This window comes from Elgaria multicarinata, chromosome 16 (assembly GCF_023053635.1).
Source record: "Elgaria multicarinata webbii isolate HBS135686 ecotype San Diego chromosome 16, rElgMul1.1.pri, whole genome shotgun sequence".
NCBI lineage: Eukaryota > Metazoa > Chordata > Lepidosauria > Squamata > Anguidae > Elgaria > Elgaria multicarinata.
Window position 1 is genome coordinate 18,337,620 of NC_086186.1, and position 24,462 is coordinate 18,362,081.

Sequence of the window (24,462 nt, forward strand, 5' to 3'; positions counted from 1 at the left end):
ATTGCATCCCAGTCCGTGTTTGGTTCAGAACTTGCAAACTGGGAAGATCCGGATCAAAAGCGAATAGAAATGAATTTCTCATGCATCCCTAAAAATGAATTACTCTTGCCATAAAATAATAACAAAATCTTCCCAGTCTCCACCAGCGTGGCTGGCGGTCAGAGATGCCAGGAATTGGAAAACAACAACATCTGGAGGCAAAGTCACCAAGAGTACACTTCCCCCCCCCCTTTAGAACAATTCTTTCTCCATATGCAAATGTATGCAGATTGGATGTAAAGTATGCTTCCTCCTCAACCCTGCCGTCTTTTAGAAAGTAGAATCAGAGAGCACCTTTAATTTTCTCTGGTTTCTTTGGCATCAGCCTCCCAGAGCTCCTACTGAAAAGAAAGCAGGAAGGAACTGCTGAGAACTTGGTGACAGCAGATATTTTGGCAGTCTTAGGGACTGTTTCTTTTGAGTGCTCTGGCCCAACTCTCCCTGAATTCTGCCCAGTCTATTTGTGCTTCGTTTTCTTCAGGGTCTTGCCAAACAAATCCTGGTCTACTCAGTGCACCCCAATCACTGTGTGGTAAGTTGACTTTTCGTGGAAAAGAAGCAGCAAAATATTAAGAATCAAAAGTTTTGTTGTTGTTAAAATCTTATATCCAAGTGCCTTGTTTTTGTCACTTTTTTTGGATTCTGAAGAATGGAAGATTATTTTGCCAGAATGTTTGGTGCTTTATAACTGCAGGGGGACACATGAAGAGAGCAGAATTCCAGACCCACTATCACCCCGGCGAAGAAAGAGAAGAGAAATTTCATTTGCATTAGCCACAACCCATTGCAACATCACACATAAAACACAACAGAACAGATAAAATTGTCAGACTGCAATTTACACCCGCCACAAAATGCAAATAAAACACTTCTAGGCAAATAGAACTGACAGACTAAAATTAAATAAAATATAAAAGATTAGAACTCAGGACACCATAGTAAACCTAATTCTAACGGCAGCCGCCCAACATTTTATGGACTTTTCTCTCACCCGTTTATCTTGGTCCGCAAGGAGGAAGGATACGTACAGATCAGACAAGCGCCTTTGGAGAGTAATTAGTGGGGGTAAATAACACTTTCTGTAAAACTCTTTAGAAGGAAAGTACCAAAGAAACGTGCAAGTTTTTCAATGCCATCACTACATGGACCTGCATGATTTTCCAGTCGAATTCTCTTAAAATGACCCTCAGGAAATGCGGAGCGGGGTACATTCAACTGTGCACTTTAATGTATTTGGAAACTCTTCTGTATTTGGAAATTATTAGAGTTTGAAACTAGGGCCTTAGCTAGACCTACCTGCTATCCTACAATGGAGGAGGGAAGATCTCGCGTTGTGTTTAACGCGAGATCCCTTCTCTGTCTACACGTGACACACAACGACCTCAGTAGGAGAGGCGTTGTGTCCGCCATTTTTTTTAAAGGACCAGCAGCGCACGAACACTCATGCACTAAAGGTTAGTCCTTTTTAAAATTTAAATTATTTCCCCCGCTCCCCCCACCCTGCCCCCGATGGGCACAGCACCCGGCTGCTCGCGAGTAATTGCGTGGAGCTGGATTAACCCACGGCATCTGGCCACACGTTCCGCGGTCTCGGGCTCAGCCCAGGACTGCAGAAAAAACAGGGCCAAAGGGGAGGGCTATATCCCGGGGCAAGGGAGAGATGAACCCTCCCTGATCCCGAGATCCCCTGTGCATCAAGTGGAAGCACAAGGACGATCTGGGGGTTCGCCCTGGGATAAAGTCCTGTCTAGCTATGGCCTAGGATGAAGAAATATTTGGAGGGCGAGATTTCTAACAGGGAAACTCTTAGGCACAATGCTAGATTGGTTCCTGATCAATGTGTCTTAAATAAAAGTGTTTAACTGGGGCTGGATTGTGCTCATGCTTTGTAATTCCAGCACCAATTTTATTCCATTGAGAAGGAGGATTAACACACTCTTCATCAAAGCCTGCATCCTTTCAGAACCCTTTCACTACTTGGTGCGTCTTACAATAATTGTATAGTGGTGGAGAAACAGTGACCTCCAGTGGCCAGCTGGGCTAGTTGTAAAGAGAATGCAATTCACATCGAAGTCCTGTGCTGATGTGTATCCCAAGGACTTTTCTCCGATTCTTCCAGGTCTTCAGCCATCATTTTCATGGCATCTGAATCAGAAAAACATCACTGTTCCTCCACCTAGTTGTCGTCTTTCTAGACACGTGTTCCTTCAATCTCCTCCCTACACCAATCAAGAGTCATTACCTGTAACCCCACTGGCTAGAAATTTAGAAAAAAATCCATTTCTACATCCAAAAAAACGTGGTTTTGCCAACAATAGCTCACACTTAAAGACATACAACGGGACAATTTAGTGTAGAAGGAAAATGTCCGGTTCATGCATTTTAAGATCAACTTGAGAATATTTGCTTTTTTCCATCGTGCAAGTGGAAAGGGAGAATGTAGCTATGCAGAAGCAAAACAAAACGAGAAAAACAAGGTTCCCAACAGCAATATGAATATAAACACTCCTGGTGTAAGAGACCTACAACACAGCACGGGCAAGTGCCAAATATATAACAAAAATGGTCACAAATATAATTGTGCCAATTGATTTACAGTCATATACAATCAGAGTTTCAAAACAAGTTATGCTGGTCTATTTAACAACTATAATGAGCCTGTTCAGACAACACACTCAACCATGGTTAGGCCACTAACCCTTTTGCAGCAAGTGGCTAGTAAGCATGTTTAAACCATGCTTTTGTAGCCACCAGGGTTAGGAAGAGTTCACATGGCACATTAAGTCATGGGTCACATGACATGCTAAGCCATAATGTTTAGCTCAAAACGCTTAACCATCACGGTTTAGTGTGTCGTCTGAATAGGGCCAATAGAACTTCGGCTATGGGGCGGTATATAAATGTAACAAATAAAGTAAATGTCTGGTCACAGTTATGCCTATGTAACTCAGGGATATATCCGGTTCAACCCTATGAGGTCTTCATCAGGCACCTAATGTCCACAATAATATACATTTTCCAAAGGCCCAGGACTGCACCAACTCAGCGCCCCTAGTTCTAGGGAAATGCACCAGTTCAGATTATGATCCAAGCCAGTGACTTCTGGAGGGGAACAATACTTGGTTCAAAATATATCAGCACATTAGTGGACAAATAGATATCCCGAACCATGCCATAATGAATCTCAGCAATGTCATGGCCTTCAAGAGCCCATTTCTTAGCTACATGTCTGTTGAGCAACCATTATTCTAACCAAGGATTTGGGGGGAATGATCTAGGACACACACTCAGAACATGTGTGTGGGAGTTGGGGGTGGGGGGCTGACCTAGTATATTAATCCTCATTTTTTGCCCTGGGGGAAACTGAGTCCCATCCTGGAACATGCCTTCTCCAATGCCAGCAATGGTAGACAAACTGTGCTTTAGGGAAGTTTATCCACCGGCACTGATCTTCAGAAGGCTCTTTTCCCCATCTAATAAACACGCATAGGATTGCACCTTAAATCTTTCTTATTTCTTGCTTGGGCCATTCGCATATATAACAGCAAAGACAAATACACCATAAAACAAGCTATAAAATGCTCAAGCTAAAATAGATGCACAATTCATTGTGCAAAATGCATTTAAAATAAAATACACCCATTATTAAAAAGAAAGAAAGGAATAATTATAGTTTTAAAATTAAAAGCGCTGGGAAGGTTATTAAGTCAGTGCATTCCCAGAACAATCAACTGTATTGTCAGAAATACATTTTGTCTGAATTTTTGATGCTGCCATAACAAAAAGAGAGACCTCATAAGTTAAAGTAAAATCTAAAGATATATTTAAAAAATCTTCTCTGGGACAGTGTAACCATGCAGGTAAGCCAAGACAGAACCCAGAAATTTAAACCTTGGTTCAGAATATAAGGGACAAGACAGCAAATCAATCAGTGATTATTTTAGTGTTGCATTTTGGGATTGATGTTGTCATTATGTTCACTGCTTCAGAAATGTTGTTGGGAAAGGGTATATAAGTTTGGGAAACAAAACATAAACACATGGGGCCATGTCAGTATCCTGGTCAATGGCTGTAGCTCTGGAGAAATAGACAATGAGGGGCAAGCCATTGTCACAGCTCCACATAAAGATCAATAAAAACTGCATACAGATCAATAAAAACAGGCTTTCAAACTAAAATAGGCACAACACAAAAGGAAAACAGGGGTGGGGAGGGAAAAGGAAAACAAGAAAACGCAGGCACCGTTTTTTTAACGTGATACAGTTCTGCTAATGACCAGCTCCAAGAAATAGTCGGGTGACCCAACCTTCCTCAAAATGGATGCTATGCAGCCAAAAGTTGGTCTTCTAGAAAGAAGCCTTCTAAGGCCTACTTGGAAACTGCCAGCTTCGCTCCGGCCACTGCAGGTATCAGGGACACTGGATCGTATTTATTAGATGTATTAGTTGCCCGACAGCTAATAGCTCTCAGGGTGACATACAACTAACAAGCACAGAGGAAATCCAAAATCCACATAAAAACAGAAACAGCGTCATAAAACAATCAATCTAAAGCAGCAAACAATGAAAAGCTGCTGAGGAGAAAACAAATTAGAAGAACGAACAGAAAAAGAAAAAAAAAGATCAACGCTGACATTATTTCAAACACAGAGTATCGCTGAAGAAATATAAAGGACTAAATGGCCAGGAAGGCTAAAAAGGACTTTGCCTGAGGCCGAAAGGAGGACACGGTAAGGGTCAGGCGGACCTTTCTGGACATATCCCCAGCCCTTGTCTGAACAGATAACCCTTTGGCTCTTCCTCACAGAGAAGTAGGGTCTGAGGGGCAAGGAGGAACCCAGCCCAGTGGGTGGAAGTCACAAGTGAGCTGCATTATACTGGGTAACTAAAACGATCAGGGGGACTGGACCATCTTCCCTATGAGGGAAGGCTACAACAGCTGGGAAGGTTTAGCTTGGAAAAAAAGAGGCTAAGGGGAGACATGATAGAGGCGTACAAAATGATGCGTGGTAGGAAGACTGTAGATAGTGGGACACTTTTCTCCCTCTCTCATAATACTAGAACCCAATGGGGACATCCCATGAAGCTGATTGGTGGGAGATTTAGGACAGATAAAAGGAAGGACTTCTTCACACAGCGCCTACTTAAGCTATGGAATTTGCTACCACAAGACATAGTGATGGCCACAAATCTGGACGGCTTTAAAAGGGGGTTAGACAAATTTCCGGTGGAGAAGGCCATGAATAGCTACTAGTCCTGATGGCTTATGTGCTACCTCCAATAGCAGAGGCAGTAAGCCTATGTACACTAGTTGCTTGGGAAGGTGGGCAGGAGGGTGCTGTTGCACTTGTGTCCTGCTTTTAAAGCCATCCAAATTGGTGGCCATCACTACATCTTGTGGTTGTGAATTCCATAGTTTAACTATGTGCTGTGTGAACGAGAACTTCCTTTTCTTTGTCCTGAATCTCCCACCAATCAGCTTCATGAGACAACCCCATTGGGTTCTGGTATTCTGAGAGAGAGAGAAAAGTGTCTCTGTATCCACATTCTCCACACCCTGCATAATTTTGTACACCTCTATGACGTCTCTCCTTAGCCTCCTTTTCTGGCTATCAGTGGTTGCTAGTCCTCATGGCTATATGCTACTCCCAGTCTCAGAGGTAGTATGCCTATGTATACCAGTTGCTGGGGAACATTGGCAGGAGGTTGATGTTGCACTTGTGTCCTGCTTGTGGGTTCCTGGACAACAGCTGGTTGGTCACTGTGTGAACAGAATGAAGACTAGATGGAGCCTTGGTCTGGTCCAGCAAGACTGTTCTTATAACAACTTGCGAACTACAAGTTCTAGGATTAAGAAGGCCCTTCGGAAAGCACCCTTTCTTGGGTCTCCTACTGTGTGAGAAGGTCCCCCTATGGCACTGAACCGCCATTTTGATTTTCAACGACATTCCTGAGGTAGATTCGCTCCAGGCCAGGGGTGTTGAACCTTTCAGCTGAAGGGCCAAATTCCTTTTCGGAGAAGATCTCGGTGGCCGCATTCCAGTGGTGGACATGGCTGGAGGCAGGGCCTAAAATTACCAGCATATTTTAGCTCAAAGCTCTTCCTACAAGTAAATAAGGCTTACTGGAGAGGCATTGCAACTTTTCAGAATGAGGGTAAATCTGCATAAAAGCCTAAAAACGCCAAATGATTGGTGATCAGAGGGGGGAAGGGGCGTGGCCATTTAGAGACCACCAGAGGGCCCAGGTCCTGTACCACGCCAGGGCATTATGGGAAATTTAAATGGCAGCCCTGGGAGACACCATTTTAAAGTTCTCACAGTGCCTCAGAGAGAATCTATATTGCCCTACTGTTGCATTGTTATCAGTGTATGGAGAACTGAATTGTAATAAAGAGACAAAAGAATTGATAACGAATTTGTTAACAGCTGCAAGATTAATGATATCCAGGAACTGGAAAGATCAAGGGGTTTATCGCATAGAAGATTGGTACAAACAAATATGGGATATTGCTATTAACGATAAATTAACATGTAACATGAGAGTCAGAAAAGGAATGATAAAAACGAATGATTTTAAAGAAATATGGAAACAGTTTTTAGATTTTGTATTATTAAAGGGGAGAGGGAAAACACCTCCAGAAGAAGTAATGAGATTTTGGAAATTAGAATAAGATCCCAGGGTTGCGGGAGCACGTTAATGTTAATCAATGATTATATTAAATGGAATTAAGTTAAAATATATGTTTATTAAATTGTTTAGTATGTATTATTGTGTATTATGGGGTAGTGTTTTATACTGTATTGTTTGAAAGTTTAGAAAATAAAAAATTATATTAAAAAAAAAGAGAGAATCTATATTGGGGGCATTGGGGCGTCCCGTTGTGGCCCCCAGCTGGGTGAGGGTTGGAAGCCCAGCACCTGGCCATGCATGCGGATACTGATTGTTTGAGCTACGGTCTTCCCCCTTTGTTCCACTGCCTCGGATAGCTTCCCGATAGTTCTGACTGAAACCCAAAATGGATTCACCGCCCCACTGACATCGGAGCCACCAACTTCCACTGTCTGGAGGGCACCTGTAACTCGACGTGTAGAAAAGAAACTCCGAACATTACTTTGAACAACGGAAATCCGCTTACCCCGAGCGTCTCTTTCCTCCTCTCGCGGTCATGGGCCCCGCCATCCTCACCTGTCCCGTTGCCATCGGCGCCACCGGCAAGGTCACAGACCCAGGTATGTCCGACGCCATCTCTGTAACAGAGACCAAAACAAAGACCCAGCTTAATATAATGGGTTTATGGGATAGGTGTGTCAAAATCCCCAGCCAGCAGAGGACAAGGGGGAAAACCTGTCAGTTCTCCGTGATGAATGACCAATTTTAAGGGAGAAATGTTGGTCCAGTGGTTCATTTCCTTTTTCCTTTCTTTCTTTAATTAAAGTTTTTATTAGTTTTCCAAAACAAAATAAACCAAACCAACAAGGGGAAAAGGAAGTAAATAAATAAAAGAAGAATCTATATTCTTTTTTATCTATTTATAGCTCAATGAAAATATCCACCCAGTGCGCGGCCGCTGTAAAGAAGGCAAACTCCATGTTAGGCTTTATATAAGAAAAGGAATTGAGAATAAAACGGCCAGTATCGTACTGCCCTTATACAAATCGATGGTGCGACCACACTTAGAGTACTCCGTACAGTTCTGGTCACCACACCTAAAAAGGATATTATAGAGCTGGAAAAAGTGCAGGAAAGGGCAACTAAAATGATTAAGGGGCTGGAGCAACTCCCCTATGAGGGAAGGCTACACCAACTGGGATTGTTTAGCTTGGAGAAGAGGAGGCTAAGGGGAGCCATGATAGAGGTGTACAAAATTATGCATGGTATGGAGAATGTGGACAGGGAGACATTTTTCTTCCTCTCTCAAAATACTAGAACCCGGGGTCATCCCATGAAACTGATTGGTGGGAGATCCAGGACAAATAAAAGGAAGTCCTTCTTCACACAGCACAAAGTTATTATTATTATTATTATTTATATAGCACCATCAATGTACATGGTGCTGTACAGAGTAAAACAGTAAATAGCGAGACCCTGCCGCATAGGCTTACATTCTAATAAAACCATAATAAAACAATAAGGAGGGGAAGAGAAAGCAAACAGGCACAGGGTAGGGTAAACAGGCACTGGGTAGGGCAAAACTAACAGTATAAAGTCAGAACAAAATCAAGTTTTAAAAGCTTAAGGAAAAAGAAAAGTTTTTAGCTGAGCTTTAAAAGCTGCGGTTGAACTTGTAGTTCTCAAATGTTCTGGAAGAGCGTTCCAGGCATAAGGGGCAGCAGAAGAAAATGGACGAAGCCGAGCAAGGGAAGTAGAGACCCTTGGGCAGGCAAAAAAAAATGGCATCAGAGGAGCGAAGAGCACGAGTGGGGCGATAGTGTGAGATGAGAGAGGAGAGATAGGAAGGAGCTAGTCAGTGAAAAGCTTTGAAGGTTAACAGGAGAAGTTTATATTGGATTCTGAAGTGAATTGGAAGCCAATGAAGAGATTTCAGAAGTGGAGTTACATGGTCAGAGCGGCGAGCCAAGAAGATGATCTTAGCAGCAGAGTGGTGAACAGAAACCAACGAACTGATGTGAGAAGAAGGAAGGCCAGTGAGAAGAAGGTTGCAGTAGTCCAACCGAGAAATAACCAATGCATGAACAAGAGTCTTGGCAGAAGAGACAGACAAAAATGATCGAATCTTGGCAATATTATACAGGAAAAAACGACAGGATTTAGCTACTGTCTCAATATGAGGAATAAAGGAGAGCGAGGAATCAAATATAAAGCCAAGGCTACGAGCTTCCTTTACCGGAGTAAGCGTAACATCATTGACAGTAAGAGAGAATGAGAGATGAGGAGAAGGTTTAGGAGGAAAAACAAGCAATTCAGTCTTTGCCATATTAAGTTTCAAACAACGATGAAGCAACCAAGCTGAGATATCTGAAAGACATGCTGAGATACGATCGTGAACATCAGGAGAAAGATCCGGAGATGAAAGATATAATTGTGTATCATCGGCATACAGATGTCTCCTTTTACGGTGCTTGGAGATTTACTTAAAGAAAACCTATTAAGGACAACCTATGATGCACCCAATCACAATGCAATGATGGGTATTTTATTTAGCATCATTGCTACTGATCACTACTTTGAGGAAATCTGCCTGGTACATTAGGTTTTATTATGGGAACTTGTCGTCAGCCAAAAATGTAATAGAGCAGAAAGATGGAATCAATGCATTTTAAGAGGAATTCCAGGAGAGAAAGACTTCTATTTATGCCCAGAGACACAGTCTAGATGCAACTAAAGCCTCTAATAGGTCATCTCTTTGTAAGGTCTTCCACGAGCACAACAGTGATGTGGGTTTTCTAACACAATATTATGCAGAAAATTGTCCACTTTTAGAAATGCATTATTTCGTGAAACTAATTAGAAACATGATGAACAAAAACAATTCAAGTTGAATTGGGCAACTGGAATGGATACCAGTTAACTCTAAAAACAAAATTGTAAGTAACCATTTTTTCTGATGGCTATCTCTAGGAAGAATATATATATTTAGGTGCACAGCTGTTTCGGCAGGCTGAAATTAATCCATGAATTTTTTCCAATGCCTTTATATTGTTCTCAAAATCCAAACTGTAAGGGACTGTGTATATTATCAAGTTCTCATTGCCAGGTTTCAAAACACTTACAATTATTCCAATAAAAATCGTTTCCAAAGTTAACGCAAAGTAAATCACTTGATAAGGATACGCTCAGAGTGACTGTCTCAATACCACAAACATTCTACGACTTAACCCACAGTCCTGAAAGAGTCCAGAGCTGAACAGCAGGAGCCCACATGCAAAATAAAGCCTTGCACATAACTCCAAAACAGTTATGAGCCCACAAATCCATGTTGCCCACACAGCTATACAAGTCATTTGTGGCACATTAATGGCCTTAAAGAGCAAGAACTAACTCTTTGCCTATTTATGTTCTGGTGTGGTCACCTGGAAGAAATTCTTATACGCCAGGGGTGACCAGGCAGCAACTAGCCATGATGGCTGCATGCTACAGAATGCCAGTTGTTGGGGGACAACAATGGGGACTTCCCAGAGGCACTGTGGGAATCAGGTGGCTGGATTAGATAGACATTTGGTCTGATCCAGCACAACTCTTCTTACATTCTTAGGGGTAGCCATTTACAAAACTAAGTAAAGCCCTGGATACCTGAATATCAACCCAATCTTATGCATTCCTGCTTGGAAGTGAGTTCAATGGAATGCCAATATGTACATAAGATTGCAACATATGAATAAGTCCAAGGCAATTTTTTTAAACACACAATCAGAGAATGTTTCTGCATTTTCTGAGTCACCAACCCCTTCCACACAAGCCTCCATTTTTCATGAATGCCATGAAGCAATTCAAATGCTTCTGAACATGCATCCGCAAAGGTTTTAGGGGGGGAAACGTACTTTAAAACAATTGGGTTCTCAGTAATCTAAGATATGGGTCTTCTCTTGCCCTCAGCAATGCCAGGTTAGTGAAAGAAACTTACACACAAATACAATATGATTTAAAGGGATAGGGGAGGGAGAATACCGTGTTATCTTAAAAATTGGCAGCAAAGACAATAAATTCAATAAAATGAAAGCCTCACAAGAGCATTTACTGGAAAAGACAGTTCTAAAATTAGCTCACTTCCTTTTACATGGTAATTATCAATGTAAAAAAACGAACCCCGCAACAGAAAAATAGATGGAATTCTTTAAGGTACAGGTAGATTTGAGCATATACCTCATAACAAAAAACTTCAAATCAACAGACAGGTTATACAAAATTCCCACTTGCTGTCTCTACACACACACGCACGCACGCACACACACACAAAAACCCCTTTGAAGCAGACTTGGCAATGATATGCAATAGATCAGACACAAACGTCTCCCACCTTTGCAGAAGAGAGTCCTACAAAGATCCCTGTTTTTTTCTCCTTGGGACCCAGCCCTCCTTCAAGAGGAATTGTTAAAAACGTCTGGGGGAAAATACAGCTTCATTGTTATGCTGCTCAGAAAGTGTCATCACAGATCTGTTTACCTTAACTGTGGACCATGATTCAGTTGGTGACAAGCGCCTTGCATACTGATCAATTTATTTGCAGGAGGAATTGCTACCATTTTCAACGTTAACCACTTGAGTTCTGGTGGTGGTGATGGTAAAAAAAAATCAGGGGAGGGGAAGACAGGCTAATGTCCAAAAAATCAGGGATCAACAGATCCACTGTAGGGTGGGCGGGTGTCCTTTTTTTACAGAGAACTGTCCTCTATTTTGGAGAGCTGGCAGAGAGCAGTCCTCTATTTGATGGGCTGCACAGTCCAAGTTAGATTTAAAGATAAAGGGATCCTAAGAAGTTGGGGAGGTTTCGTCCATCCACAGTTAGCACCTGGACTAAACACCACATAGGCCCCAATCCTCCCTACTGTGGTGAGATGGACTGTATTTCTATTTACATTGTAGTCCTTACTGGGCCTGTTCAGACAACACACTAAGCCATGGTTAGGCTGTTAACCCTTCTGCAGGAAATGGTTAGTGAGGGTGTTTAAACTGTGGTTATGTAGCCACCATGGTTAGGAATGGTCCACACGACACGCTAAGCCAGAATGTTTAGGTCAAAGTGCTTAACCACTGTGGCTTAGCATGTCATCTGAACATGACTGAGAGGCAGTGTGGTGTAATGGTTAGTGTTGGAATGGGATTCGATTGCAGTCTTCACTTGACCATGAAGCTCACTGAGTGACTTTGGGCCAGACACTGACTCTCAATTTCACTACCTCACAGGGTTGTTGTGAAGGTAAAATGGAGAGAAGGATCACAGAAGCCCTTGCCTTAGGTTTCTTGCATGACGAAAAAAGGCAGGACATAAATGTAATAATGAATTAGTTCTAAATGTGCACCTCTGTGTATACATTTGCACGTGCAAATATTCTGCCTTGGGTTTCGCGCAAGAGGAAAAAAGGCAGGACATAAATGTAATAATAAATTACTTCTAAATGTGCACCATATTTGCACCTATTTGCATATGTAAATATTATGCAAACTGGCGTGCTCTTTTTCAGTGGTGTATCAGTGGCCGGGGGCAAACGCAGACGGCAGCACACGGAGTCCTGTTCCACAGGTCTCCTTTCTATGGCCAGTTTCGAACAGGTAACCATTAGCCCTGCCCAAACTCCGAAAAGAATAATGGTTCTTCTGGTAAGGAAACAACTCCTCCACTTCCCTAACAGTTTGAGCAAGTTTGTGTTCTTTTATGAGAATTGTGGTTTGCTGGGGACGGGGGGGGGGGGGGGGGGGAGGAGAGAAAGAGAGACCCTGGCCCGTCTGGTGTTGTCTGTATGTAAGATCTCTGCACCCGTTGCCACAAGCAATGTTAGGCTCGTTGCCAGAATGCTCCAAATGAAATGTTAGCAGCATGTTCACTTGCTGTGCATGCCCAGGCAGTGCCCATCCCACACATGTGCACTAAGGCACCAGGACATTGGGCTCAGCTCCAGTGCCTGTTTCACACGCTGCTGTGGGTCAGACTACCAGGGCTTTTGTAGCCAGGGGGCACAGCAGGGATGCAGAACCTAGGGCCTTGGGGGTGGGGTGGGGTAAAAAGCTACACACACCCGTGCAGGTGTGTGTGTGTGTGTGGATCTGGCCCTCTGGAGTTTCCCTAAGAGCTTCTCCAAAATAAAATTCAGCCCTTGGGCTCATAGACCTTCTGCACTCCCAATTTAGCAGCCTTCATCTCTTCCCCAGCAATCCTAGAACTAGTTTGTCCTAACAAATATCAAGTTAACAATTTGGGGTGCAAGTTTCCAGCACATTTAGTGAAAGCACATTTTTGTTATATTGTAATATTTTAAAAAAAGTAAGAATATTGAGACACCCATGAATATTTTAGGAAGAGCTCTTGCCATACATCAGCAAGGAAGACGCATTTTGCCCAACACCAGAATAAATGAATCAGCTTTTTATCTGCTTCCAAGGCCCTTTGCATCCACATAAACAAGCTGAATCAAACATCTGAAGTTGCACCTTCGACAGAAAACATACAGTGATGTAAGATTCCTTGCCCAAACTCTTTTTTTTCTTTTTTACAATTTGCTGACCGTGGTGTTTTAGTTCACAAAACAAGCCCCAAGTTAAATAAATTAATGAGCTACACCAGGAGTCAAGCCTAACTTAGCGTTATTGTGGAAAGAAAGGGGGGCAGACAGATTTGGGGTTGAGAATGAAGAGTCCAAGCACTGAACTTCTAGTTCTTCGGCCATTCTATAATATTCATAAACTGTTGAATTTCAGTACAATTGGGATCCTTTTTAAATTTAGTTTTGAATTTCATACTGGCTCACCCCAACTTAAAAACACTTCCAGGGGGGATCGTAGCTATGGACAGACACTGACTATCGGTTTCAGGGGTGGGGAGGTAAAGAATGCCTGTAGCATCCTTCTCCCATGATGGTGGAATGAATGAACACCTCCCTTGACCCCCAATTTTAGTTTGGGGTGGGTATTACGCAAAAGAAGAAGAAAGGTTTGGCCAACATTATTATGACCTTGCACAACTTTAATACGCTAGTAATGTTTCTTGTGCAATTATGAGTTCCCATCCACCTTTGCTCATTCTCGGCCTTCAAGTTTACTTTTTATGTCCATCGGTAGAAAGGGAAAATAAAAGAGAACAGCACTTTTCAGAAGGTTAAAGCAAGCTCTTTTATAACACTTTAAAACCTTTATTCTGCTTGTTGCTCAAAGAAAGAAAGAAAGAAAAACATTCAAGAAAGCTTGAGGGAAAGCGTTATACAACGTAGCCAAGTAATATACAACATGGCCAACTAATGAAAGACATTTATTGTTCATTATGTCACAGGAGACGCTCCGATACCACTTTAGTCTTTATTATTCACCTAGGAATTTGTCATAAAGGAAATAATAACAGGACAGTCACCCAATTAAAGAAGTCGTCAGATCAATCATAAGGGTTTTAATTGGTCAATTAAATCTGTATAGCGTGGCATATGAGAAAAGGGACTACTTTTGAAGAAAACACACACATACGTTCTTAATTGTGAATGTGGGTGTAGGTTACGGAAGACGCCATCTTAAGAAAGGTGTTACCGCTATGAGAGACGACAGGAGATGCCTCTTCCAAAATGGGGTACACTCCCTTAAGTTTTTTTTATATGTACTTCTATTACAAAAATGTAACTTTTATAAAAAGATCTGCTGAATGATAAACTAACTCAATATTGCAGCCCTATTTTTGAATTTTAAGCAGTTAAAAGTTTGAGAATGCTCCTAATATTGGGAGAATCGCTTTGCAAACCATCGTCCTGATCCAGCAATACCTCCCCCCAAAATGGGTGCAAGAACACACGGAGGAATCGGTTCATACTGTAGGCTGAAAGAGAAGGGATCATGTTGGTCCTCCAATTCGTTATTGCAACATTTCTAAACCTGGTGCCCCCCAGGTGTGTTGGGACTACAACACCCATAATTCCCAGTCAGCATGGCCAATGGCTGTGCAGGCTGGGGATTATGGGCACTGTAGTCCCAACACACCTGGAGGGCACCACGTTTGGGAAGGCTGTGTTATAGAAACGTCATCCCCAGTTGACTATATAAATTGTGCCGGAGTTTTCCTTATTGTGCATTTCAGCCTTTGCAAAGTGTGCTTTTGGAGTAAGCAGCTGAAATACACCATAAGGAGCCCTTTGTCAATGTCTTGGCTTGTGTGTTATTAAGGGGGAAATAGCGATGGGCTGGACGTAGCAGCTGGGCTGCCAGCTGCCGAGCCCTAATGGAAAGGCATCTTGGTTATTCAAACCAGCTTTTGAAATAAGTAAGAGCAAACAGAAGGTTTTTACTAACTTTCTTGTGGAAGATCACCAGTTTCCCCAAATAGTTTCAAAAATCTAGTTTCAAGGACTTCACATCTTTTGACAGAACACAATTTTATCCATGAGAATTTTTTTTAAAAAAATTGTTTTGCAAAACTCTGATTATGATTACTGAAACATCAAAGCAGGGCATTTTTGCCGTGACTAATTTTCATTAAAATGTCAACCCTCTTCATTCCCCTAGCAATATTACATTAGAGTTTTTCATTTTAATTTATTCATTATTGCATTTATATCCCGCCTCAAATATCATGTGAAACTGCCTTATATCAGCTCAGACACTGGTCCATGTATACTCCCTTACTGTCTGCTCCAGAGCCAGCCCAACCATTAGGCAGAGTGCGGCAAGAGCCTCAGACAGCAGATGCTGGGGGGCAGCAGTGCCCTCCAGTCTGCTCCTCCTGAGCACCCCATCCGTTCTCAACTCCTGGGAAGGCAGATAGCACATGGCCTGTTTTGAAGCCCCTAAATTCACCTGTTGGATCAGGTGCAGTAGAAGAGACTATCCTGGTAACTACTAGTCTGTTCACAGAATGGAGAGCAGCCACCATTTTGTCCTTTGCCTCAGGCGGCAAAGTATCTTTGTCTGGCCCTGGTTTGCTCTAACCAACAGCAGCTCTCTGGGGTCTCATGGATAGGACTTCCACTATACCTCCCACCTGATCTTTTTAAGTGGAGATGCCAGGGGTCGAACCTGAGACCTTCCACATGCAGAGCGTGCACTCTGAGCTCCACATACCACCACCACCCCCAATCTCTTCTCTGCTCCAATTTTCCGGAAGAGATCCCAATTTACATTCACAAAGGGCCTCTTTTTTCCAAACGGCGTATGGAGAGGATGCCTTAAGCATCTGAGTGTAAATAAAGTGCTACGGGCAAGCTAAATGCTTATCAATGAACCCACAAAAGAGGTTTCTTCCCCAACACGCACACCCACCCCATTTCTGTCAGCAGAATGCAAGTCAGCCTTTTTAGATGCAAAGCGAGAGCAAAGTATAACGATCATACAGATTGTCAGATTTGGCAATTACAGTCTTCGAACCACTACTACTCAGCAAAAGAATCTGGGATAATGACATACCAAAGCATTCACTGTTGTCAAGTAAGCTTTTACAAAAAGGAGTTGCGTGCAGTATCACTGAGCTGTAGCCCCAAGGAGAGAAAGGGGGAAATTCAATGGAATTCAGGGAGTACAGCAGCCCGCCCCCAATTTGTTTTAAAACTTTCTGCCGTTTACAGTGGTATTCCTGAACTGCCAGCAGACCTTACTCCTTCTCTATTCCAGACCTGACCTTACTGCCCACCGCTATAACTGCCCAAATCCCCTTGGAAACTAAGCCTGAATATATGCAACTTCCCCTTGCCTCCATCCACGTCCTTCCTTGCTCAAATGCTAGCTTGCAAAAGGATTAGAACAGGCAGCTTGTGGCCCCCTCTAACAGTTTTGGACTACAAATCCTATTATCCCCAGCCAGCAGAGCCAATGATGAAGGATGATGGGAACTGCAGGCCAAAATTTCTGGAGAGCCACATGTTACCTACCCTTGCTGAGAACCCACTGCATGGGAAGGACGCAGGAGGGAGAGAAAAGGGGGTGGTTGAAATAGAAACAGGGTGACCCACTCCCTTTTAGGTTTGGCCCACCCCACCCCTGGTTTCAACCCCGCTCACTACTGACATGTGGCCCCTGACAAGGAAATGAGGACAGAAAGCAGGGTGGTCAGCCCTCCTGTAAAGCAACTTGCACTTTGAGGCTGCTATATAAATAATCATTAAATTTCACAAATAAGTTCACAATATGCACCTTTCAGAGGCTACAGGACCTGCAAGGCCTGCCCTCCTTCTGGAGGCCTCATGCACTTTCTTGAATGTTGATCTTTCATACCATGATCGTCATCGTCTGTATGTTTACCTATATTTCTAGAAGAAAACGGTACAGGCTGTATTTTACCCCATTAATCACTAAGGAATAAGTCTGCTCCTGCCTTCCGGCTCAATGAACATCAATGCACCGGGATGAGAAACAGGCCCTTGGCCCTCACTTTCAAACTGTAGAAAAACTGGATTTAATTTAATACAATGAAACAACTTTGAACATAGACTTGACCTTGGGGGAGCTAGGGGTGGCGACAGCCAACAGAAAGCTCTGGCGTGGGCTGGTCCATGAAGTCACGAAGAGTCGGAAACGACTGAACGAATAAACAACAACATGGAAGTTCTGGCTGTCTTCTGGTGAGTCCCACCCCCCTTTTACACCCCCAAAAGCAACAACCTGCCCAACCCAAGCCCTCCAGCTGTTTTGGACCACAACACCCAACATCCCCAACCATTAACCACGCCGGCTGGGGCTCATGAGGACTGTAGTCCAAAACATCTGGAGAGTCCCAGGTTGGGGGGAGGCCACCCTTCTGTCATTGATTTGGGGTGAGGGGACCCAAGAGTATATTTTTGTAGCTACAGGCTGGCGTGGTTGTGATCATGAGGAAGCAAACTTTGCCTTCATGTCAAGGGGCGACCTACATGCCGCCTTCTGTGTTTACTATTACATGAACTATGTCTGCGACATAGGAAAGGAAAGTGTTTTTGAGAGTTGGAACGAGGTATTTCTAGTCAGCAGCACTTTGAAAGGTCAACCCACCCTCTCTGGGAATCAAGGAAGGTTCTCACATTAGCATCGCCAGTAATGGTTCTGGACGCCTAAATGAGATTGCTGATTGAGCAGGAAGCTCGTGTCTGCTGCCTTTATTGCACCCAGGCCCCATAAAACGTGCTTTTCACAATAAACACGACAAAATGTGACTCAGAGGACAGAAAGGGGAGCATGTTAGTCTGCAGGAGGTAGGCGCAGGTTTTTACTGCTCATTTTAAGATCTCCAGAACCATTTTCCGGTGGGCTAAACTGGCATTCAGAGATGGGTCGGGGGGAGAAATTAATTCTGTTTGCATTTTAAGGCAAACCTACCCAATTGCACAATTTGAACCACCAGGCAAACTGAAACTCGACTATCCCAAAATCACACTTCTTTGAATTTGGCAATGGCGTTCTCCAGTCAAAATATGCATACAAATATGTGTATATTAGGGGAAATCGTGCACACAAAATTAACAAGGGAAATCTACTTTTCTTTTTTCTAAAGCTTTTAGCACTTGACTTTGATCTTACTTTTACACTACAAGTTTTATTGTCCTCTGTGCCTCTTTGGTGCATTCCCTTCCATTTCTTATTGTTTTATTACAATTCTATTAGAATGTAAGCCTATGTGGCAGGGTGTTGCTGTTTTCTTGTTTTACTATGTACAGCACCATGTACATTGATGGTGCTATATAAATAATAATAATAATAATAATAATAATAATAATAATGCAATGTACTCTACGTGGGGCTGCCTTTGAAGACAGTTTGGAAGCTGCACCTTGTACAAAATGCAACGGCCAGATTGATAACTGGGACCAGAAGGTTCAAGCATATAAGACCTGCTCTGGCCCGCTTGCATTGGCTGCCTGTATGTTTCCGAGACCAATTCAAAGTGCTGGTTTTAACCTATAAAGCCTTACACGGCTTGGGACCACAATACCTGACGTAACGCCTTTTCCAACATGAACCTACCCAAACACTACGTTCAACATCTAAGATCCTCTTCCGGGTGCCTACCCCGAGAGAAGTTCAGAGGGTGGGAACAAGAGAGAGGGCCTTCTCTGTGGTGGCCTCCAGAATGTGGAACAATCTCCCTGACAAGGCCCGCCAGGCACCAACATTGTCATCTTTTCGGCTCCAGGTCAAGATTTTTCTCTTCTTCCAGGCATTTAGCAATATGTAATGACCCTGGGTCTGTTTTTTTGGCTCATCATTTTTAAAGTTGTTATTGTAGTTTTAAATGTATGTGTATTTTGCTGGTTTTGTGGTTTTTAATCTTTGTATATTGTTTTTAAGTGTTTATCTTATGTGAACCGCCCAGAGAACTTCGGCTATGGGGCGGTATACAAATGCAATAAATAAATAAATAAAAGCAAGAAATGTGTCTATTATTATTATTTATTACATTTCTATACTGCCCATAGCCGAAGCTCTCTGGGTGGTTTACAACAACTAAAACATTAAAAAATATGCAAAATTTAAAATGACACAACATGCAGTACACACACAGACAGCATACATCTAAAAACAACTCTGAGCAATCAGCCAAACCATAAAAAGAAATCTGGAATAGAATTAAAACTCATCATATGCTGCTAAATGGCTGGGAAAAGAGAAAAGTCTGGACCTGGAGCTGAAAAGATAGCAATATATTAGTCAAAATGTCTTGGGAGAAAAGTGCCCAAAAATGCTTATATGATTTCATGCAAAGTTTTTTTTTGTTTTTTTTAAAAAAGCATTCTCAAAGTTCAGGGGGAACCAAGCTTAAAACTGGAGAAAGTCTCAAGGTTTGAGACCAACTGAAGTAAAGACTGGGAAAATGAGAAACTGAAATTGACAGATTCAACTCTCTCTAGTCATCAGTGGAAATTGACAGATTTCTCTCTCCTTATCTGTGGAAATTGACAGATTTGTCTACCCCTAGTCATCAGTGGAATAGTAAAGCACATGCTTTGTATGCAAGAAGTTCCAGGCTCAAGCCCAAACACTTCAGTTACAAGGATCAGGTAGCAGTAGGTGGGATGACATCTGCAGGAGCCTATATTGGGCCTGTTCAGAAGACACCTTAAACCATGGCTTTAACCATGGTGGTTAAGCCAGAAAGCTTGGCTCTCTACCTGTCAAGCAAGCAAATGTTAGCAATGGTGAGAAAGAGGATGAGGAGCAAGAGCAGCTGCTGACAATGGTGGTGAGAAGGTAGAGGGACCCATGGAGAGTACCTTGGCCAAGGGTTCTCAAAAACCTGGAGCTGCCAATGAATGGACTCGATAGGCAAATAATGATGAGAAAGTAGATCTCCAGATGTTCTGGACTTCAACACCCAGAAGGCCCTGCCAGTATGGCCAGTGTTCAGGAATGCTAGAAGGTGAAGTCCAAAACATCTGGAGATCTACTTTCTGCCCACCCCTGCTATGCGACTGCAGAAGATGGCTGCTAATACTCACTCATGCCTTGCAATTGGGACTCACTGCGGGTGGGAATTCAACCTTTCATCAATACAATACCTTTCATCTGCCCAACGCAGATGTTTGGATAATGAATGTTGAACACATGGCAGCAGTGAGCAAGGGAAGAAGGCCCCACTCCTGACTTACGCATGCTTTGCTGAACATCTTCATGGAGCCTATGTGCATGTACTTGATGGAGTAGACCTCCACAGAAGACAGGTTCTGGTTGACAAGGTCCGGCAGTAAAGTGAGAGTCCATTGTCCAGGAAAAACTCTTTAAGTTTCCAATCAAGCAAAAAGCTTTTGTTAGCGGATCAGGGTTTGCATGGGGATGAACATCTGCTGAAGTAGATGATGGGATGGGATGAAGAAAATTAAATATTTTTATAGATGGACACATACTTAATCATCGATGACATTGGCAGGAGGTCATGGACATGAGCATGGAGAGAGGGCTGGAAGATATAGCCCAAGAGAAAGTAAACCAAGACATTACTAAGGGATGGAGGGAGGGAATTGATTGAGATTTAAATAGAACCATAGCCAGAAGACATATCACTGAACTTCTGTGAACTCATTGATTCGGATGAATTCTGCTGACCTTACTGAATGGCTCTGCAGACACCACTGGATTGGTTTGCTAACATCACTGCATTATTTGGATGACTTCCATTTTGCAGGATAGTGTAGGGAGTGGCTTGCGTCCGTTTATTGGCTTTACTGGAAATAGTATGAAAGGAACAGCTAGCAAAGGGACACTTCTAGGCAAGGAGCTATCTAACACAATTAGCTCCAGTTGCATTGATTTTAAGACAAGGTGACATTTACAAGCTTTCAAAAAAAGACTTCCCCAGTCAGTTGATTCTAGGGATATTCTGCCTGTTCCAACAGTGAATGGAAAAGGTCTAGATCTCACTTGTACCCGAAGAGCAGAGGGATTTCCAGTGCAAATAGCAGCTTCAGAGGAGGGATTTTTCTCAGGGCCACACCCAGAGAGAACAGGATTAAATTGTGGGCTCCACAATTCAAGAAGGACGCAGTCAAGAGGAGGGCAACCAGGATGATCAGGGGTCTGGAAACAAAGCCCTATGAAGAGAGACTTAAAGAAATGGGCTTGTTTAGCCTGCAGAAGAGAAGACTGAGAGGATACACGAGAGCACTCTTCAAATACTTGAAAGGTTGTCACACAGAGGGCCAGGATCTCTTCTCGATCATCCCAGAGTGCAGGACGCGGAATAACGGGCTGAAGTTACAGGAAGCCAGATTTCCTGGACTTCAGGAAAAACTTCCTGACTGTTAGAGCAGTCCAACAATGGAACCAGTTACCTAGGGAGGTTGTGGGCTCTCCCACACTAGAGGCATTCAGGAGGCAGCTGGACAACCATCTGTCAGGGATGCTTTAGGGTGGATTCCTGCATTGAGCAGGGGGTTGGATTCGATGGCCTTATAGGCCCCTTCCAACTCTACTATTCTATGAAAGACGTGGAAAGGGGAGCTGGGGAAGTTAAAAAGGATGGATGTGGCTTAAGGAACCCTCAAGAGCAGAATTTGAAAGGGCATTATGTACAAATGATAAACATGTTATTGCAAAAATATATGAACTTTTATTAAAGTTTGAGACAGAGTTAGAACAAGTACTGTATGATAAAATGGGGCCAAAATTTTGGATATAATATACTGATGGTACAATGGGAAAATATGTGGTCAACAGGCTTAAAATTGACTTTAAGTTCTAGCTTGAAAGAGAACTTCTATAAGATGATGTATAGATGGTATATGTCTCCTTCTAAATTGGCTAAAATGTATAAAGGTGTATCGGGAGCTTGTTGGAAATGTGAAGAACAAGAGGGAACATTTTATCATATATGGTGGACTTGTAAAAAAGCTAGAACTTTTTGGATACAAATTCATTCTTTAATACAGAAGATATTAAAAAACCAATATACAATTGAAACCAGAATATTTTCTTTTGGTCTTAATGGATGATCGGATGAACAGGAATTATGGGACTTTTATTTTTATATATGATAACGGCAGCAAGACTACTATACGCACTAAAATGGAAAGGCGCAATAGTACCTACGATGGATGAATGGCTATTGAAGATGTTGGAGTTGGCGGAGATGGCAAAACTTACGTCAATAATTAGAGAAAAAACATCTAGGTTCAGAACTGAATGGAAACCTTTTATAGACTTTATGCAGCATCAAGAAAATAATGATGTGTTTATCTGTGGATTCAATGACTAGGAAAAAATTTAAGATAAAAGAGGGGAATTTTGACTTTTGTAATTATAGAGCAAGAGAAAATATTGTTACATATTTTTGCTGTGGAGAAAATCAGAACCCCATCTTAATTTTGTATGGTTTTTTTTTTAATTATTTTATCTGTCTTACTTTGTGTATTTCTTGTTTGTTACGTTTTGAAACAATAATAATTAAAAGGTACCCTCAAGATCTTCCGTGAAACTGAATTACTACACTGTACTGCTTTCGTCGCCAGCTGAAGACCTTTTTATTCTCTCAGTATTTTAACACTTAATTTTAACTTAAATTTAAATTTTACTGTTCTAACTCTGTATTTTAATCTTATATCAATTTTGTTGCGTGGTTTTATCCTGGTTGCGCTTTTTATACTCTATTTTGTAATTGTGCTTTTAACATGTTGGTTGTTTTATTATGGTTTTAACTTTTGTGAACCACCCAGACAGCTTCGGCTATTGGGCGGTATAGAAATGTAATAACTAAATAACTAAATAAATAATAATAATTAGGCACTTGAGCTGAAAGAAGTTCAGATTGGACCTCTCACATTTCATGGGCTTTGAGCTGAAATCTTGACCTGGCAAACTGCACTATTTTCTCCTCCTATATGTAATGTATGTGTGATTATGTATGTCTGACAACTAAGGATAATGCTGCATGCCTCTGAGGCAGTGGACTCTATTTATTGTGCAGAAACAATGTAAGTCCTATTTCAAGTAGACCCACTGAAGTCTCTCATGACTAACGCAAGTCCTATTCATTTCAGTGGGTCGAATCCCATGAAATGCAAGAGGGCCAGGCTGAACTCTGAATGGAAGTGTTGTCACTGTCTACCACAAGGTATTCAACGTCTTAAAGCCCAAGGGGCAAATTTAGTTTCAGAGAAGCTCTTGAAGGCTTATTTATTTATTTATTCAAACATCTGTATCCCGCCCTATATCACTGGGATCTCAGGATGGCATGCAGATAAAATCAGAACAATGTAAAACAATAAATATACACAGCTAAAAATGTATTATAAAATCATTAACAAACTCAACCCAGTAGAAAAGTTGAAAAGCAACAATTAAGACTATGTGCAACCTTGGAGAATTTAGCTTTCAAAGGCTATAATAAATATTTAATTAAAAACAACGTTTAAGAGAACAGCAAGGAGGAACAACGTTCGGAGTAAACATTTCAAAGCATCTGCTAGTAAAGCCGGCAATTAAACCCTTCCTCTCTCTGCTGGTTTTACTAGAGATAACCAGAGCGAGAGGCTTTTGAATATTGATTTTGAATACCTGATTCTGCAGCCTGCCCTTGAGTGAAATTATTGTTGTTATTTATAAGAATCCTATCAATGCATTATCATAAGGACTGTCTGCTAGACCGCTAACATCTATCTAGTTCAGTATCCCAAAGCTAACAAACGGAGGCTGAATGAATGCTTTCGGGAAGTTTACATGCAGACCATGAACTTTATTTCTTGTATTTCTATACTACTTTTCTGAAGCCAACCAAGGCAGTTTACAAACAGTTCGGGGAGGGGGAGACATAAAGAAAAATATAGTAAAACATTGAAAACAACTTTAGAAACCATAGCTATTTAAAACGCCACGTTAAAAAGATGTGAATTGACCCTCTTCCTGAACACAGAGAGAGTCACAACTCCGAAGAGAGCACAGTCCAGTGTTTCGGAACAACACAGGAGAAAACCTTTTCTAGCATTCCTGGCAAGCGGATCTCTGCCACCAAAGGTGTCTTCTAAAGGCCTCTCCTGCCAATCACAACAACTGAGAAGCTTCATACTGAAATAGACAGTCAGATAGCCAGGTCCTAAGGCGTTTAGAGCTTTAAAAGTTAAAATCAACACCTTAAACTGAGTCCAGAAAACAACCAGCAACCGGTACAGACCATTCAGTATTAGGGCGATGTGACCACAGTAGCATTAGCAGCCTAGATGCTGCATTTGCACCAACTGAAACTTCTTGATGCTCTTAGGAACATTGGAAGCTGCGATAGACTGAGGCCTTTGCTAGACCAGGCTATATCCCGGGGTGATACCCAGGATCGTCCCTGTGTGTCCAAATGACGCACAGGGGATCCCGGGCTCAGGCAGGGATC

General features: G+C 42.2%; 1 protein-coding gene across 2 annotated transcripts in view; it reads right to left on the reverse strand.

Moving 5' to 3' along the window:
* Positions 1-24,462, reverse strand: part of ARNT2 (aryl hydrocarbon receptor nuclear translocator 2) — a 135,900-nt gene that overhangs the window by 104,819 nt on the left and 6,619 nt on the right. For both annotated transcript variants that reach the window (XM_063142556.1, XM_063142554.1), the window contains exon 2: positions 7,177-7,288. In XM_063142556.1, the coding sequence (XP_062998626.1) occupies positions 7,177-7,288 (112 nt within the window). The remainder of the gene's footprint in view (positions 1-7,176; positions 7,289-24,462) is intronic.